Below are 18,709 nucleotides of genomic sequence, written 5' to 3'. Positions count from 1 at the left end.
TTTAAGGCCCAGCTTGGCAATGCCATGGCTGGGATGATTTAGTTGGTATTGGTCCTGCTTTGAGCAGGGGGTTGGACTAGATGACCTCCTGAGGTCCCTTCCAACCCTGATATTCTATGATTCTACTCCTGAGGGAATTCTGTGCCAAAAAAAAAACAAAACAAAAAATTCTGCGCACAACATTTTAAAATTCTGCAAATTTTATTTGTCCATAAATAAATGTGGAGGCTCCAGCCTGGCAGTGGGGAACACAGGCCACTGGGCTGTACAGAGATGGGATATCACCCTGCAGCCCCTGCCCCAGGACAGGGACTCAGCAGTGAGGCTGAACCTAACCCTGACACAGCGCAAGGGCCAGGCCTCCCCAAAAATACCCTGGGGCCCTGCCCCTCTGTGCCAGGTGCACCAGGTGTGGGCAGGCAGGCTCAACCCAGTGGGATCCAAGTGTGGAGGGGCTCAGTGTGGGTTGAGAGGGTTCTATATGGGGCAATCTGGGTGTGGGCAGCTCAGTGAGGATGTGGATGCACAAGGCTCATTGGGGGGTTCCAGGTGCTGGGGGAATGAGACTCTGCAGAGAGGTCCAGGTGAAGGTGGTTGGGGCTTGGCGGGGGCAGGAGAGGCTCAGCAAAGTGGGGATGCAGCTGCTGAGGGGACACCGCATGCCGGGCTTCCACTTCCCACCCCCATTCCATCCCCCTTCCCCACTGCCCCTATCCCTCTCCCCTCAGTCCCACATTCCCCTCCCCCTGCCCTATTCCACCCACCTTCTTTCCACACTGCCCTGCCCCACTGAGGGCACTCACCCTTGTATAGAAAACAGGAAGGCTCCCAAGCACACAGAAGGGGAGCACAACCAGCACTAGGACCCAGGAGGCAGCGTCCAGCTGCAGAGTCAGCAGCAGGAGCTGAGGCAGGTCTGGCAGGTCTGCTCTCGCAGAAATGGGCCCCCCCATGAGCGGCAGTGGCATCAGGAGCGGTGCCAGAGTTTTTGCCGCCCTAAGCGGCAGCGCTCCTCCTCAGAGCATTCGGCGGCGGGGGTCCTTCCGCTCAGCGTCTTCAGGGCACTTCGGCGGCGGGTCCTGGAGTGAGTGAAAGACCCGCCACCGAAGCGCCCCGAAGACACGAAGTGGAAGGACCCCCTGCCGCCGAATTGCCGCCGAGGATGGCAAAATGCCACCCCCCAAATCCTGCTGCCCTAGGCAACCGCCTAGGGTCGCCTAGTGGAAGCGCTGGCCCTGAGTGGCATGTGACCCCACACGCTCCCCCACGCCTTGCCTCCCTTGGAGGGCGGGGGCAATGCCTCCCCCAAACTCGCTGCTCTGTACGCCAGAAACTACAGGGGTGCATGACTGCTCTTGAGGCTTCCCTTTGCTTCCTTGTCATTTTCTGCAGGGAAGCAAAGAGATCTGCAGAGGGACCTGAATTCTGCATCCGCACAGTGACCCAGAATTCCCCCAGGAGTGCTCTACACATGAATTACACAGGGTGGGATTCTCTGGCCCGTGTTATGCTGGCGATCAGACAAGATGATCATAATGGTCCCTTCTGGCATTACTTTATGAAGGATGAATATGTCCCAGCTCCACTAATGATAAACAACTGTGTAATCCTCCTTTCCCCCCAGAATCACTTACCGTGAATTCTCCTGTGACAGCATCAAATCCAACATGAATTGTGTGTTCAAAATCTGAAGGGAGGGAAATTTCTGGGCGTTCTTTCTCCTTCTTTTTATTGGCTGCATATGAGAGAGAGAGGGAGAGAAAAAAAACATCAAGAACAAAGAATACTTCCATGGCCGTTCACAGTATATCCTCTGCAACCAAATCCACAACAAAAACATATGATCTGTGGCAATGTGAAAAAGATTCTGACTGCACACTGATAAAGATTTAAGGTTATGGGACAACCATATTCTGATATTCTTGATATTTGCATTTTAGGCCACACAGAGCCCAGAGAGGGTGACGAGTCCACACACAAATCGGAGAGACTGTCCCACGTAGTTTATGTTTTCCAGCTGCTGTCTTGTCAACTGCAAAACAAATGCTACCCAGCTATATAGACAGACATTGTTCCCCAAAGTATTCATATCACCAAAATGGAGGTTTTAAAAGACACCCACCTACCCTAAAAGCCACCATTTTAACCCATTATATTGCAAACATGTATTGCGTTTTCCAAGTTTAACCGGATAGTCTTATTTGAGTCCTGTGTTCATAAGACCAGATTCTACGCTCAATTATATCCACAAAAATCCAGAGTAACATTATAGAGGTTAATGGTGTTACTCCAGATTTACCATGGACTGTGTAACAGAGCAGAATAAGGTACCTAGCCTTAAAGGTTTGTCTAAAACAACAGTAAGTCCTTGAGGGGTTTTCAGTTTAAGTGGAGAGAGTGTTAAATAGTGACAGCTTTGGAAAAGAGCAGAATGAGGGAAGGGCAGATGGAACACTGGAGGATCCCACACAGAGAGAGAAGCTAGGAGGAACCAGAAGCATCTTCTGGTTAGCAGATGTTGAGCATCTGCAGCATGCAGACCAACCAAAGAGGGGACTAGCGGCTGCAACTGGCAGGAACACAAAAGAAGCTGCAAGTTGCGGGCTGGGAGAAGGAAAGGGAGACAAAGGGATGCTGAGAAAACCAATAAATCAAGGCAGCTCAGGAACTCTAAGACAACTGAAATGGATGTGTGAACTACTAGAGCATTAAAGAATGTTAGAACATTTGCTGTTCAGAATTCAAGGCACAGAACTTTTTGACTTCTATATTTGGATCTACTGAAGGTCAGGATATCCTGCTAAACACCTAAATTCTGCATCTGGAAGGATACAGCTTTTCACTACCCAACATCTCCAGCATCCATTTTCAAACAGCATAATGAGCAAGTCAAGCTTTGCTCCACTGATTGCAGCTACTGCTTTCAAATTCATATTAAATACAAAAATGCATATTCAAGAAGAAGCCTCAATAAACAGGGCTGTAGCTTGGATAAGCCTCAGTACACTGACTGGTAAACAATGTTTTCAATAATGAATTAAATAATTTAATTGCATCTACTGCATTAAAAATTCATAGCTCTCTCAATATCCAGCTCTCATGCAGAGATTAAATTGGAGATAAAGCCGCATTTGCTCATTATAGTAAAAATGATTATGCTTTGTATACATGTGGACGTGAATTGTAATCTTTCTTGGGACTCTCACGATTCTTTTGATGCCCACGTAACTGAAGTGAGTAACCATGTGATCTTATGGCTGTAACTCTGGTCTTTCCTCAAATCACCTGCTTCCTACTGCTTGTCAACCCCACCATTGACGTCACGTCACAAATTTGATTGTAAACTCTTTGGGGCAATCATCAAGGACCTCATTCTAATCTCATTTAATCTGTGCTATTCCTAACTGATGTGAGCAAGATTAGAATCAAGCCCCACATTTTTCTATTTGTCCAGTAGAGCCCCTTTGGAAATGGTAAAAATAAGAATAACTACTTCAAGACCTGATTTAAATAAACAGGCACTCAAATGCTTAAACAGGCTTTCTGATTCTAAGCACATATGAGCCTGATCAAATCGGAGAAACAGATCTCAAAGCATAAATGCATTAAAATATTAACACTATAATTGCTTTTCATTGACGATACTGTATATCACAGAATGAGGTATAAGCTAAAAAGGATTAGATTTAAAGGCACTGCCAGCCTTGCTCTACACTTTAATCCCACTTTATAGTCTTTATGGATATTTTACCCTGGGCCTTGTAATGGCACATATGGGACAAGAGAAAACTCTTTAGGAGTTTCAGAAGAAAAACAGTCTTCCTAGAAACACCCATCTATTGTTGATTACTTTATTTCCATTAATGCCCCATTAAACCGTAAGGTTCTGAGGAATAAAAGTAAACTGAAATGTATGCTTGAAAAATTTCAGTGAGTGTCCATGATTGCATTCTCCCAGTGAATCTTTCATAAACTAGCAAGTTTTTTCGGTAATGTGCCAGAAGCTGGGTATGAGTTCCTCAGATGAAGACAATAATTCTCTCTCAATACAAGGGGGACTTGCGAACTCAAAATCCTCGGTTGAGAATTCCAAGACAATAATAGTGTTTCCAGCTAACTAATGTCTCCCGAGAGATGCTGGGCACCCACAACTCTCACTGAAGACAATGAAGCTGTGGATCAGCACGTCTAGGCATGAGGCCACCTCACTGTTAAGTCTATATTCAAACACCAGAATTATGTCAGAAGCCGTAATACCCAGCAACGAGGCCAGAATTCCACAATGCTACCCGACTCCCACCATGGAAAAGCTAGCAACACAACACCACAGCTGCCAGGCATTCTAACTTGGCGTTCCACCAGGGACAGCTCCAGATTCACCCAATAGAAACTCAAGTGATCTTACCACCTCTTCCTGAGCCACTTGGAAAAGTCACCTGAAACACTTCCCACCCCTCTAGCGTTTCAGTAGGTGGTGCTACTGTAGTCCTACAGCAGGCACAGCACTGCAAAGGAGAAACCATCACCAAGTCTTACATTCAGCTCATTGAATCAAGGAGGTTCTTTGCATAATTGTTTTATATGACTTGCTACCGAAGTATTTGCCAATATTGCTTTCTGCAATCCTCAATTTATAATAGTATTTTTTAAAAAATCAATCTAAAGTCCAATATTATCGGTCAGGCCTGCTCAGTGTGCCAGAGCTGTACAGTCTTTATGCAGTTCCATCACAGTAGAGATTATACCCGACCTGAATTAACCCTTCTTTTACTCCAGGCAACTCAGTAGCTGAACTGTAAGCCTTAATCAAGCTGGGTTCTTGTAGTAAATAAGTTTGTGCATTAGGAGATTCTCTAAGGCTGATCAGCCAATGGATTTTCTATTGACAATTCATCAGCACTTCATGTCAGGAGTGTGGTAGCCAGTCAGGGATTACTTGAATGAACTTACATATTAGTCTGTCAGTCGTCCTACCAGGAGCCAGGGTGGCAATCAGGCTAAAAGGCCTCAGAGAGGCAGCAGGAGAAGGCTGCCACTCTGGTTCGAGCAGGTGCATTGCAACAGAAGACTCTTCTGGCCTTGGCAATGATTCTCTTTTGCCTGAGTGGCTACCATGTTGGAATGTCTACAAGAAGCCAACATCCACTGACTTCAATGGCGGTCTGCTCATTGCCTTCAAATTGAAGCTGGATCACACCCTCAACGCAAAGAGAACCCAGAGCTGCTGAAGCATCACATTATGGCACTCCTCCTCTTTAGCTCCCAGTTTTGGGGTGGGGGGGGTGGGAGGGGAAGGAAACAATCATGTCATATGCATCCGAAGAAGTGGGCTGTAGTCCACGAAAGCTTATGCTCTAATAAATTTGTTAGTCTCTAAGGTGCCACAAGTACTCCTGTTCTTCTTTTTGTGGATACAGACTAACACGGCTGCTACTCTGAAACTAATCATGTCAGTGTAGAAACAGACCTGGTAGCGTAACCCTTTTATGGAAAGTACGCAGATATTGGTCAGCAAACAAGGCTGCAATAGCCAATAGCAAGGGTACTCTCCCATCTGATAGAGACAAACACTACAGAGGACTGAGATCTGGAAAGCTCCTTTGGAACAAGTTACATAACCTCAAAAGGCTCCAGTACCTTGTTGTCGCCTGTTGGTAGAAAAGAACTACGTATCTGGTGCTCAGATACCAAACACTGGACTTACCATTCTATACACAGAGGGAGAGAGAAACCTGGGCCAGTTTTTAAAAAAAAATAAGTAGATGATATTTTATTAACGTTTGAGAGCATGACAGGTAAAGGGGGGATAAGGAAGAGTTACAGACGTGTTAAGACATCCAAAGCTCATTTTCACCTAACTGCATGTGAACTGATTCACTTTTAATCAAGTGCTTTGCATTCATGTTTAACAGCATCACGCATCCTTAACATACCTACAGCCTTACTGGAGATTGGCACTATAATAGACATGAAACTGTCTGTCTGCTTCCCAGAGCAGGTTAAATAGTATAAACAGCAATTAAGTTGCTCTTAGGCCACAGAACTAGGATTAGTCCTTTCCTTCTAGCAAGAATTTAGGAGACTGACTCCTTATTGAAACAGTTGAGAATGTAGATACAAAAATTAGAGAAAGATCTTATTTATTTAGCACCCAACTACCATGGCGATGGACACTATGAATCCTTAAAAAGAGACTGAAAAAGGGAGATAAATATATCACAGAGATGGGTTCCTTACAAACAGAGTAAATCGAGATATAAAAGGAAGTGGCAGATTAAGGACTAGAGAATTTCTTGCATCATTGCAACTGATTCATGTGATAAATGTACAACCTTCAAAATATACTAATGGTAGAAATTAAAATTGCATGTACAGTGCATTAGTTCTGTCCCTTATTCCCATCTTGCCTGTTACATTCCTTATTATAGCTGAAAGAATTCATTCAATACAAGTTAATGTGCAAGAAGTTATAGAGACAGATTATTTTTAGCAGTGGACAATGTTGGATCCAAAATTCTGAAATAGAATAGGATGACAAAGACACATCTTAGACATTAAGCTCTTCAGGGCTATGGACCACATAGCAACATGTGACAGGACTGGTAAGAAATGGTCTTTTGGACATACTTGCACTCTTCCAGCCTGCTTTCAGTTTCACCAACGCAGAAGGCCAGCAGGACTCCTTCAGAAGGCCCATCTACAATGGTTGCAAAAACTAAGGCCAACCCCCCCCCCCCCAAAAAAAAAAAAAAAAAAAAAAAAAAAACAAATCTCACTGAACTTTGGAAAGGCAGCTGTGACAGGCCCTGAGAACAGGGACATTACAGTGTCTATGTCCCTGAAAACTGGTAATCACAGATCTCACACACACACACACACACACACAGAGACACACACACAAACACACACATTTTAACAATCAACAGATTATGAGAAGGAATGGGGAGTTTGTGAGGGGAATGGAATTAATTATTAGGAAAGCAGATACCCAGCTAGTCACCACAGGCAGCCCATATTCCCAGTATGGCCCAAAAAAATTATGTGAAGTATTAGACCTTGTGAACTATGCTCTAAATTCTAAAGAATCATTAACATCATTCCCCAGCAACATGCAAAGAAGAAACTATAGTGAAAATCAAAATACTGTACTTTTATCTCCTGGCAATATAGATCGGTAAAATCGGTCTCTCTTTTTCTTTTCTTCAGGGTTGGGGGGCAAAGGTTTTGAGCCATGGTTTAAAGTCCCAGTATCTTTGCTTCCAGATCCAATCATAGTGCTGGTATTTCTCATTGGAGGGGCTGGAGGCTTGTCTTCGGCTTCAACACCATTATTAGACATCTTCAGCAAAAGAAGCTGTTACTAGGACCAGGAAAAAGAAATAATCACTTTTGTGCATTTTTAATTACAGTTGCAAATTGCTCCTTCAAATAAATTGTGCATCAGCTTTGTCTTTTAGTTTATGTTAATTACCTGCAGATAACAAACTTGCATAAAAAATTTCTTCTGGGGGCCAACGCATGGTTCCACTGAAGTGGATGCCAAAATTCCCATTTATTCACTAGCAATCAGGATTTGGCCCTCGGAACACAACTTTTAATTATTTCCCATACAAAGACAAAGTTTAAAGGTTCTTTCAGAGTTACTGACCATCATGCCCAGCCTTTTTAGGGGTATTTCATTTCATTGAGCTGGTAAAATAAAACTGGATCCTCCACATGTACACAGTAACTCTTCATGTAAATCATCCTTAAAGTGTAGATTTAAACAAAGAAGCTACTGTACTTGCAGAATAACCCATTAGCAGCACAATTAACTCAATCTTTATACAGCCCAACTGCACATAGAACTTGTTGAAAAATGCTGACATTTTTCATTAAAAATTCAAACAATTTCTGACCAACTCTTCTGTAAAACAAACCAATCCTATTCCTCAGAATAACCAAATGACTTTCCAAATTTCACAAACAATGGGGAAAAAACCACACTTCCTAATTTGAGTCCTTTTATTTGGTAGCAGGTTCTGTCACTAGGAAAAGCCCAGCTCCAAAAAGTGATAAAATAAAATCAGAGCAAAATTAATTTACAGCTTCCAAATCTCTGAGTTGCTCCGGCAGATGAAGAATCCATGCAGGGACACAGCTTTTGCGACCCAGACTGAGGCTACGGCTACATGACAGAGCTTACAGCGGCGCTGCTATTGGCACTGTTAGTGCAGACATTCAGGAGAGAGCTCGCCCGTGGGCTGAGTCACTCCAACCCCCGCGAGCAGCAGTAGCGATGTTGGCGGCGGGAGAAGCACTCCCACCGACATAGGCTGCCCACTCCAGCCCTTATGTAGGTGTAACTTGCATCGCTCTGGAGGGTGGTTTATTCACACCTCTGAGCGACATAAATTATGCCAGCATAAGCTATAGTGTAGACATAGCCTAAGAAGGCCCTATTCCAGCAGGGGGCTTTAAAGTATCAAAGCAGAACTTCATTGATTAGTCTGGCAGTCACAGCAGAACCTGAGGGACACTTTCAAGAGAGTCCCTAAGGTCCTAATTTCCGGAGATGCCGTGCTTTCAGTATCTGCAAATCAGGTCCTAGACCTAAGTTTTCCAGAGTGACCACTGATTTTGAGTACCTCCTGCTGGACAGTTAAAATGGAGACACCTTGGCCACTGAATTCAATGAGACTTCTGGGTGCTGATTGCAGAACTGGAACCTAAGAACGCCACACCACAGTAAAGGCAGGTTATTACACCCCACCTAACATATTGAACTTAGAAGTGGTGACTCCACACAAGCCTATCCGAAGTCAGTGCTCCTAGAAATGAAATTTGTTTAAAGAGTCTCATTTGGGACATTGATTTGAATGTCAGGGGGTAATTTTTGGCAGCCAGTTGGGGCTATTCAGCTTTCCACTTGCCTGGGAGTGTTCTGGCATCTACCTCCTGCCTCCTCCATTATTCAGGTCACTGGCCATCGGCCCCATGCCATTCCCCAGTGTGAAAATGAGCAAGAGCAAAGACGAAGCTGACAGCTGGAGCTGCAGAGACCAGGAGCTGCATAAGAAGTTCGGGAGATTTCTTTTGGTACAAACTAAAACGCACCAGTAACTTTGACAGCCATTGGTGGGTAAATATCCTGTTTGACATGAATACACCCGAGACTACGCTTATACTGAGCTGTCTTGCATACAGCAGCATCTCTGGTGCCTATAAAATTAGCAACTCATCCGGATCCAACTGAAACAGAGAAAGGAACAAGCACAGGCTGCCAGGCAGAGTCACTAAAGAAGCCCTGTCTGTGTTCATGGCATTCACACACCTATGATCAGGAAGAAGCAAAGTCAGACACTTTCGGCTACACTTCTCTAGTTACAAACTATAGAAATGATCCCTACTAGGAGGCTGCTAGACAAAGACAGCAGCAGGAAGAGAAACAGGGAAGTTAATGTCAATAGCTGCATACTTTGCCCAATGCCACTCCTCCGGAGCGACAGTCACTTTTGTCACTGCTGCCTCTTTCCCCACTCATCCCAGGTCAGGAAGTGTGTGTGGGGCGGGGGGGGGGGGGGAGGATTATCAAGCCTTCTGGCTACTAGGAACTAGAACAGGGGCTGGCAACCTTTCAGAAGTGGTGTACCAAGTCTTCATGTATATACTCTAATTTATGGTTTCGCGTGCCGGTAATACATTTTAACGTTTTTAGAAGGTCTCTCTCTCTAAGTCTGTATTATATAACTAAACGATTGTTGTATGTAAAGTAAATAAGGTTTTTAAAATGTTTAAGAAGCTTCATTTAAAATTAAATGAAAATGCAGATCTCATCAGTTTAGTGCAGTGGTTCTTAAGCTGGGGTGCACGCACCCCCTCAGTGTGCGAGATGCCCTTTTTGGGGGTGCGAGACATGCCAGATTTTTTTAGAAGGTAAATCATCGAAAACACAAATAAAGCACAGGCACATACGTACAACTACTTTGTTTCATCAAACCTATGTATTTATTAACATTATACATTTTTTAACAATTACTGTAATATACAAAGTTTTTAAGCTAATTGTAGTGTAATTTTTGATAAGGGCTGCAGAGTGCTGGGACCAGGCCAGGAGCAGAGCCCTGGGTTGGCTGCCAGTACCCCAGGCTGGCAGGAGGGCTGAGCGGGGCCGGAGGTCTGGACCCCGGCTGGCAGAAGACGGGCGACTGGAACCCCAGACCAACAGCGAGGTGCGCAAGGCTGGCGGCTGGTATCCGAGGCCCGCAGCAGGCTGAGAGGGGCCAATTGCTGGGACCTCAGCTGGCAAGGGGCCGGTGGCCGGAACCCCAGATCGGCAGTAGGCTGAGCCACTCAACCCGCTGCCGGTCTGGGGTTCCGGCCGCTGGTCTTTGCCACCCGAGGTCCTGGCCACCGGCCCCACTCAGCCTGCTAGAACTCCAGACCATCAGCGGGCTGAGCGGGGCTGGTGGACAGAACCCCAGACCGGTGGCAAGCTGAGCAGCTCAGCCCACCGCCGGTCTGGGGTTCCGTCCGCCGGCTCCTGCTAGCCGGGGTCCTGGGCGCCGGCCCCGCTCAGCCGTTGCCGGCCGGGGGTTCCGTTCACTCAGGCCGGCAGCGGGTTGAGCGGGGCCGGCATCCAGGACCCCGGCTGGCAGCAGCGTGCCAGTAAAAATCGGCTCGCATGCCACCTTTGGCACGTGTGCCACAGGTTGCCGACCCCTGAACTAATACCTGGCCTGGTGAGCAGGCAGGCAAAAAAACCTACCTCCCCCCACTGACTCCCTCTCCCTTGCTGTGCCTTACTGCAGCACACTGCCAGAAAACAGTGAGACACCAGCTGACTGCCACGTTGGAAGGGACGCAGGACCAGCGGAGTACCAAAAGAAATAGGGAAGGAAATTGAGGAGAGCTCTGGGGGGAGAGAACAGACCATTGAGGGGACAGGGCTGGTGGAAACAGTGAGGAGAAAGGACCATAGGGTGGCAAGAAGGGAGACAGCAGTGAAGAGAGGGAAAGGAAGGAGAGAACAATTTAGATAAAAATAGCAGAAGGGCTGGTGGCTAAAGCCTCAGACCGGGAGACAGAACTCCTAGGTTTTATTTCCAGTTCTGCCACTCACCTGCTGTGAAACCCTGGAGAGGTCACTTCATCTACATGTGCTTCAGTTTCCTTATCTATAAAATGGGGATAATACCCCCCTTCCTCACCGGCAGATGGAAGCACTTTATGATCCTCGAATGGAAGGGACTATAGGAATGGGGGAGGGATAGCTCAGTGGTTTGAGCATTGGCCTGCTAAACCCAGGATTGTGAGCTCAATCCTTGAGGGGGCCACTTAGGGATCTGGGGCAAAATCAGTACTTGGTCCTGCTAGTGAAGGCAGGGGGCTGGACTTGATGACCTGTCAAGGTCCCTTCCAGTTTTAGGAAATAGGATAGCTCCATTAATTTATTTTATAATGCCAGTTACAGCTATTTTATTAAATAAGGGGAAACTCGGGGGATCAGAAAATGCTCACTCACTTTACACGCACCCCCAAAAAGCTACACAGCTACAACAGTGGATACCAGTTCTTCACACCTATTTGAGAACTCAGATTTGCAGCTCTAACCTAGGTAGCACACAGTGGATTCCTCCTCCCACTCAAGCCACCCAAACCCTTCCTCGAGATTGTCCCACACATCTAGGATCATGGTATTAAAATCTACACTTCCCCCACCCTCCCAGCCAGCACACAGAATGTGTATGGCCAGCCTCCTTCCTCCCCACAACACTGGGGGGGCGGAGAGGATGAGGGCTAAGAGAACACTCCAAGCTACAGATTTATGGGGTTTGTTTCAGGATTGAAGGCCCCAGTCTCTTCCACGGCTTCTCCAGGAACTTCCTGGGAAAGCCCTGCAGGTTCCAGCAGCCCAGTCCTAGCAGTCATGCTCCACATGCATGCACCTGATGTGGTGTTTGCACAGAACTTTGGGACACCAGCCTCGGATATTTACTTGCCTGAAACAGAAAGAAAACCCCACATTTTGAAGTCCAAAGATTAAAATACAGACTACTGTCAATGGGACAGTGATTCTAAACGTACACTATTGTCAAAATCCCACTAAGATCAGGTTTTGCAAGATAGGTAGGAGCCTCGAGTGGAGCATTCAGATTTGCATCTTCTTAGCGTATGTGCACCGTGCCTCAGGTGGCAGGTGACCAGGATTCATCACCGAATTTGGTCTGCTGGTTGGAGCATTAACTACCCTGGCCCGGGCTGGGTACTGACAGGGAGTGCGATGTGAACGCTGATCCATGCCTGAGTTATTCTGAATGTACCAGAAGGTGGCATTCTCCCCATCAAAGTGCAGCATCCATGCAAATTAATTTCTTACCATGATAATATGTAGCCGACTCACTGCCCTTTCCATCTTTAAATATAAAGGAGCTGTTTTATTTATTCTGCTTGAATTCCAGTAGCTCCAGCAAGTACTTGCTTTCAGCAAAACCACCACAGTTGTCAGAGCTCCATTACACCAAAGTGAGTCACTGAATAATCTCTGTTCTAAGCAACCCAGATTGCAAAAGCCAGTCAAAGTAACATCAATCAACCTAATTTCCCTTACTTTTCACAACACTCTGATTGTTCTGTTTGCAATGACAGAACACTCCACAAGAAACTGACTTTACATTTCAATGGCAAGACTAACAATGGAAATGTTATTACCCAGCAAATAAACCTTTCATCTGAAGTTAGATAAGGGATGCATCTTAGGGCATGTCTTCACTTGCAAGGCGCGGCTGCGCTTTAACGTGGCTTGTGTAGTCAGGGCAGAGGGCTGGGAGAGAGCTCTCCCAGCGCTCTAAAAAAAACACCTCCACGAGGGGAACAGCTCCCAGCGCTGGAGCACGTCTACACCGGCACTTTACAGAGCTGAAAGTTGCAGCACTCGGGGGGTGTTTTTTCACACCCCTGAGCGAGAAAGTTGCAGCGCTGTAAAGTGCCAGTGTAGACAAGCCCTTAGATACAGATACAATTTGCTCAATTCCCATATATTAAAATACCAACACTCAGACCAAATCCCACAATCACCACAACAAGGGCATCTCCATTGTCTAAAGCTATTGTTTCTGTGGTCACTCTGGAACATTAAACGTCAGAAGAACCATACGGTTCATCACACAGCGGTCCTGAAAATACATTGTGGTATATACTAAGGATAGTAAGAAACTTTTGTCTGCCATGAGTCCAGAATACAGTTAGTATCTATACTCTTGAAATCTCTTTTTACCTTTTCAAATCAGTTATCAGCCAAAGTAAGTGATCCCAGTGGCCCAGTATAAATGCACTCACTGAATGTATATGTCCTATCCACATGAATAATTATGAATGGGAGAGGAGGTGATCCAACAGACCACCTCTCCAACACGGATTTGATATGCTGTTCTTCCTAAGAGCAGAATTTAACAGGTGCATAAGAATGGTTTCCGAAAACCCTACATCTAAAATTACCTAAAAAAAGGTTTTTACTCACGAAAGCTTATGCCCAAATAAATCTGTTAGTCTTTAAGGTGCCACCAGACTCTTTGTTGTTTTTGTAGATACAGACTAACACGGCTACCCCCTGATACTAGACAGATTTGTAATTTCTCCCAGTTTGTTTTAAGCAGCTATGGGCCCAAACCACAAAGTTCACATCTGGAGAGGAACTTTCCTAAACTTTGGGGGTGTTTGGATCTGGGAGTTTGGTTTGGACCTTACCCAGGGCCGGCTCCAGGCACCAGCCTGGCAAGCAGGTGCTTGGGGCGGCCGCTCCGGAGAGGGGCGGCACGTCCAGGTATTCGGCGGCAATTCGGCGGATGGTCCCTCACTCCCGCTGGGAGCAAAGGACCTCCCGCCAAATTGCCGCCGCAAATCACGATCGCGGGAGGGTTTTTTTTGTTTTTTTTTTTTGGCTGCTTGGGGCGGCCAAAACCCTGGAGCCGGCCCTGACCTTACGTCTAGTTTTAAAACTTATATGCTGTTTGGGTCAGGGTCTGTCTCTTACTATGCGTGTCTACAGGGTCTAACACAATGTAGCTCTGATCTCAAATGGAGCCTCTCTAGGCTCTATTCTAATATAAATAAAAAGTAATAGCTTTATCCTAATTAAAAATAAAATAAGACCGTCTAATAGAAATTCTACACTAAACATTTATGCTATGCAAATAATGTTTTCCTTTGGAAAGCCAAGTCATTTTAAGTTGATGTTCCCACCACTGAACATCAAGCTGGATTATATTTTCTTGCAGTATTTTCCTTTAGCAAAAGTAATTGCTAAAGAGAAAGCAATTAGGGAAAAAATCAGTATTGTAGCTGAAACCTACCCTAAAGTAGATGCCATAAACATAACTATGTCCAGTATATACTCATTGCTGGAGTGAACATGAAACTCAAAAGAGCCATCTATAATTCATGCAGTCTGGGAAGACGATAGCTGAGAATTAGTCATTATAACTTCTAGATGAAATAAACTATACTAAAAAAAGATTAGCTCAGTTATTCTCTCAACAAGTACAAAATTTTAATTGGTTCTGAAGCACTGTTTTCCCACTGTTACCATGACTATTGGTCATCTTGACCAGATTCCAAAACAAAGAAGTCTTAACTGTTAGGCTGATTACGATCAGCCCGGTTACGCATTTTACCTCTGTGTCAACATTCCTGTTATACTCTGATCCATAACAGTATAACTGATCCCAGTGAACAAGTACACACACATTAAAGTTGCCTTCTTCCTTATAAGACCAATTGTTCCTACAACTAAGAAGCGGGGGAGGAAGGGAGGGAAAGGGGCAAACATTGTACTGCTGTGCCACACACTGTGCTGGGATGCTATAAGTAGAGGAAATTCAAAACACACAAACTAGGGGTCACCCAATGAAATTAATAGGCAGCAGGTTTAAAACAAACAAAAGGAAGTATTTTTTTCACACAACACATAGTCTGCCTGTGGAACTCCTTGCCAGAGGATGTTGTGAAGGCCAAGACTATAACAGGGTTCAAAAAAGAACTAGATAAGTTAATAGAGGATAGGTCCATCAATGGCTATTAGCCAAGATGGGCAGGGATGGTGTCCCTAGCCTCTGGTTGCCAGAAGCTGGGAATGGGCGACAGGGGATGGATCACTTGATGATTTCCTGTTCTGTTCATTCCCTCTGGGGCACCTGTCACTGGCCACTGTCGGAAGACAGGATACAGGGCTTGATGGACCTTTGGTCTGACCCAGTATGGCCGTTCTTATGTTCTTATTCCCTCCAGATGTGTCATGCCCTTATTTGAAGAATCCCAATGAATCATCACATGGAGTTTGCTGGCCTGATATCAACACAGGAAGGATACACTCACGGGGCCATTTTAATCTCCATCAACACTCAAGCACATCCCTGTGCTGGGGGATGATGAGGCTGTATGGCACCTTAGGGAAAAGAGCCCAGAATGCCACCTGGAGCTGTGGGGGGGACGGACAAGAAGGACACACGCTTCTCACAGTTGTGGGAGGATGGACAACAAAATGTAGATTATAAAATGGAAGGTAAATACCAAGCCCTTAATATAGAGCCAGATGTTGTCGTATTTAAGTGTTATGCACAGTTCGCCAATAAGTCAGCCGCCATCAATACATGATCCCAAACCCAGAGTTTACAAGTGAACTAATTTCATATAAAGAGAAAGGGATTAGACATTTTAATGAAAATTCTAGCAAAGTAGAAACCAATGAAGTTGTGTCTCACCATCCCTCACCCTTAACTCACTCTTGCACCATTCTAAAAACTGTTAATGCTTTCTACATTACATGTATTTTGTGTGTGCGCGTCCATTAGATTATAGCTACTGGTTGCAGTTTTGCTCCACTGCTAGTTTTATTATTTATATAGCACTAAAAGGTAATTCCCCAAATCCCTTGGTAAGGTATTGCAATGGTTGAGTTGAGTCTTTAAATCAAGACAGGATGTCTTTTAAAAACACGCTCTAGTTCATATTGGTCTTGATGCAGGAATAACTGGGCGAAGTTCTATGACCTGTGTTACGCAGGAAGTCAGACTACCACCACAATGATCCTTTCCAGTCTTAGACTTGCAGGGGCTATAGCTACCCCGAATTTTTCCTTAGCTCCCCGACCCCAGTCATCCCTCCCTATGCAAAGGTCAGATGTTACACCGAAGTAAGGATGGCATGGTAAGGTATTGCCACCCTTGCTTCCGCGCTGCTGCTGGGGGGCAGCGCTGCCTTCAAAGCTGGGAACCCAGCCAGCAGCCGCTGCTCTCCAATCACCCAGCTCTGAATGTTGACGATGTCCAGGGTCAGCCTTAGGGAAAATGGCTCCCTGGGCGAAATGGGGGGTGGGAGTTCCCCGTATAGTGACCCTCTCCCCGTGACTGGGGAGCGACGGGGGCAGGAAGCGGGGGTGGGGAGGAGTTTCTTGCAGTGGGTGTGACTTGGGTTACCCCCTGCACGGTATTTGACCAGCCTTGCCAGTTTTTTATGGATTTGCCAGTTGCCAGAAAAATAAATTAATCTGCCAAGTTTGGGTTTTTTTATGTGGGTCTAAAGATTTGCATTATCACCACAATACACTGGGATATCTAATGGTAAAAGTTTCTGTGTCCAGCTAAAGATGCTGCAGTGTTAGCTCTTCTGCAGGTTAAGTAAGAAAATGATGTTATCAATCTTATCTACATGTGTCATCTCTCTAGATACTATAAGTGGCTGCTGAAGGGGGTGGGGTGTCGCAGAGTTGCCTTGTGGTTGGGATTGTGGCAGGCTTGCCTTGTGGGGGCGGAAGAGGGGCCGGTGTTTTTATATTTCAGATGTGGTGACCCTAGTCTGACCTGGCCCTGGGAGCAGTCTGTGCAGGGGAAGAGGAAGTCTCAGCCCTCCCCAGCCCAGCTGTGACTAGCAGCAGAAGCCCCGGCCACAGCACCCCCAGTCTTACCCCTCCCCAGCTCTGAACCCAATGCTCGGAGGTTAAAGAGGACTTGTGCTGGCTGAGTGTGAGTGTGTGTGTGGGGGGGGGGGTGTTAACATGTATAGTGCAGCCCTCCGATTTTCTGTCTAGCCCAGCTCAGCCACCCCGCACCAGGAATTGGCTGGCACCACTGCTGTATATGCCCCTTACGTGGTACATTGCATTAGTGCACACGATCACCTCTCTCTTTAGTAGAGGATCCTAGTAATTATCACAGCATTTCTCTCTCTCTCTCTCACATATATATATATATATATATATATATATATATATATATATATATATATATATAAAGGCCTAGGGTTCAGTTCCTGTGACTACCATGGTGTCTGCACATAGATAGCCTTTGTTACACTAACCAAAACCCATTGGTTACTCAACGCCATTAAATTCTCTCCTTCAAATTAACCTAGGTATTTATATGGTTCTCACCACAGAAGTATTTGAATACTGTGTTAGGTGCAGAATATATATTATAGTATTTTCGCTCCATGCATCTGATGAAGTGGGTTTTAGCCCACGAAAGCTTATGCCCAAATAAATTTGTTAGTCTCTATGGTGCCACAAGGACTCCTCATTGTTTTTGCTGATACAGACTAACACGGCTACCCCTCTGAAATACAGTAACTCCTCACTTAAAATCATCCCGCTTAACGTTGTTTCGTTGCTGATCAATTAGGGAACATGCTCATTTAAAGTTGTACAATGCTCCAGTCTTACGTTGTTTGGCTGCCTGCTTTCTCCACAGCTGGCAGCCTCCCTACGGGCCCCCCCCACACACACACACACACAGCGCCTCCCGCCTGCTGGCAGACCCCACGGATCAGCACCTTCCCCCTCCTCCCCCCGCCTCCTGCCCGCAGCAATTAGCTGGCTTGCGGCATTTTGAGGCAGGAGGGAGGAGCGAGGACTCGGCGCGCAGGCTGCCCCCTCCCTCCCCTGCCTCCCGAACGCAGCAAGCCAGCTGATTGCCCCGGGCAGGGGGTGAGGGAGGGGGAGCCTGCGCCAAGTCCTCGCTCCTCCCCCCTCCCTCCTGCCTCCTAAACGCCGCAAGCCAGCTGATTGCCCCGGGCAGGAGGGAGGAGGGAGGGCAATCAGCCGGCTTGGGGTGTTTTGGAGGCAGGAGGGAGGGGGGAGGAGCCAGGACGCAGCGCAAAGTAATGGGGGGGAAGGGGTGGGTCAAGGGTGGGGGCTTGGGGGAAGGGGTGAAGTGAGCAGGCGGAGGGTTGAGCACCCCGCCCCCCACCCCCGGTGCTTGCAGAGTAGGGGAAGCTGCCCTGGAACCTGACCTCCCCATTTACATTAATTCTTATGGGGAAATTGGATTCGCTTAACATCGTTTCACTTAAAGTCGCATTTTTCAGGAACATAACTACAACGTTAAGTGAGGAGTTACCGTATGTTAGGTGCTTATGCTACAAGACCTCAGTAGGGTACCTAAAAATTCCTTCACGGCTGGAGAGATAGCAGAGGTATCCTCCATGTCAGAGAGAATCTTTATTTCTCCAAAATGCCATTGACAGACTGGTCAGAGTGCTTATTCCATGCCAGCCATAGCCCCGTGTGACATAGAGGGTCTTTTGGTGGTTCACTTCTCCGTGTCAGCCAACTCTTAGCCTGACGAACTCACTACACCCAACACATTGCTGTCATAGTATTCATCGATAAAGAATGTTGTGTAAGGTATCAAATGAAAACTTAAATCATACTGGCCACCATAATCATTGTGTGATATAT

At 46.1% G+C, this 18,709-nt stretch overlaps 1 protein-coding gene across 4 annotated transcripts in view; it reads right to left on the bottom strand.

Moving 5' to 3' along the window:
* The window catches only part of PAK1 (p21 (RAC1) activated kinase 1), a 115,024-nt gene that overhangs the window by 45,681 nt on the left and 50,634 nt on the right, over positions 1-18,709 (bottom strand). For 3 of the 4 annotated variants that reach the window (XM_054015805.1, XM_054015803.1, XM_054015804.1), the window contains 2 exons: positions 7,150-7,360; positions 1,635-1,735 (listed from right to left, as the gene is read on the bottom strand). In XM_054015805.1, the coding sequence (XP_053871780.1) occupies positions 1,635-1,735; positions 7,150-7,339 (291 nt within the window). In that variant the 5' untranslated portion in view covers positions 7,340-7,360. The remainder of the gene's footprint in view (positions 1-1,634; positions 1,736-7,149; positions 7,361-18,709) is intronic. The other variant, XM_054015806.1, reaches the window with a different exon arrangement.

Source organism: Malaclemys terrapin, chromosome 1 (assembly GCF_027887155.1).
Source record: "Malaclemys terrapin pileata isolate rMalTer1 chromosome 1, rMalTer1.hap1, whole genome shotgun sequence".
NCBI classification, from domain to species: Eukaryota; Metazoa; Chordata; order Testudines; family Emydidae; genus Malaclemys; species Malaclemys terrapin.
The sequence above is the reverse complement of the archived record's forward strand: the minus strand, read 5'-3'. Positions and strand labels throughout refer to the sequence as shown.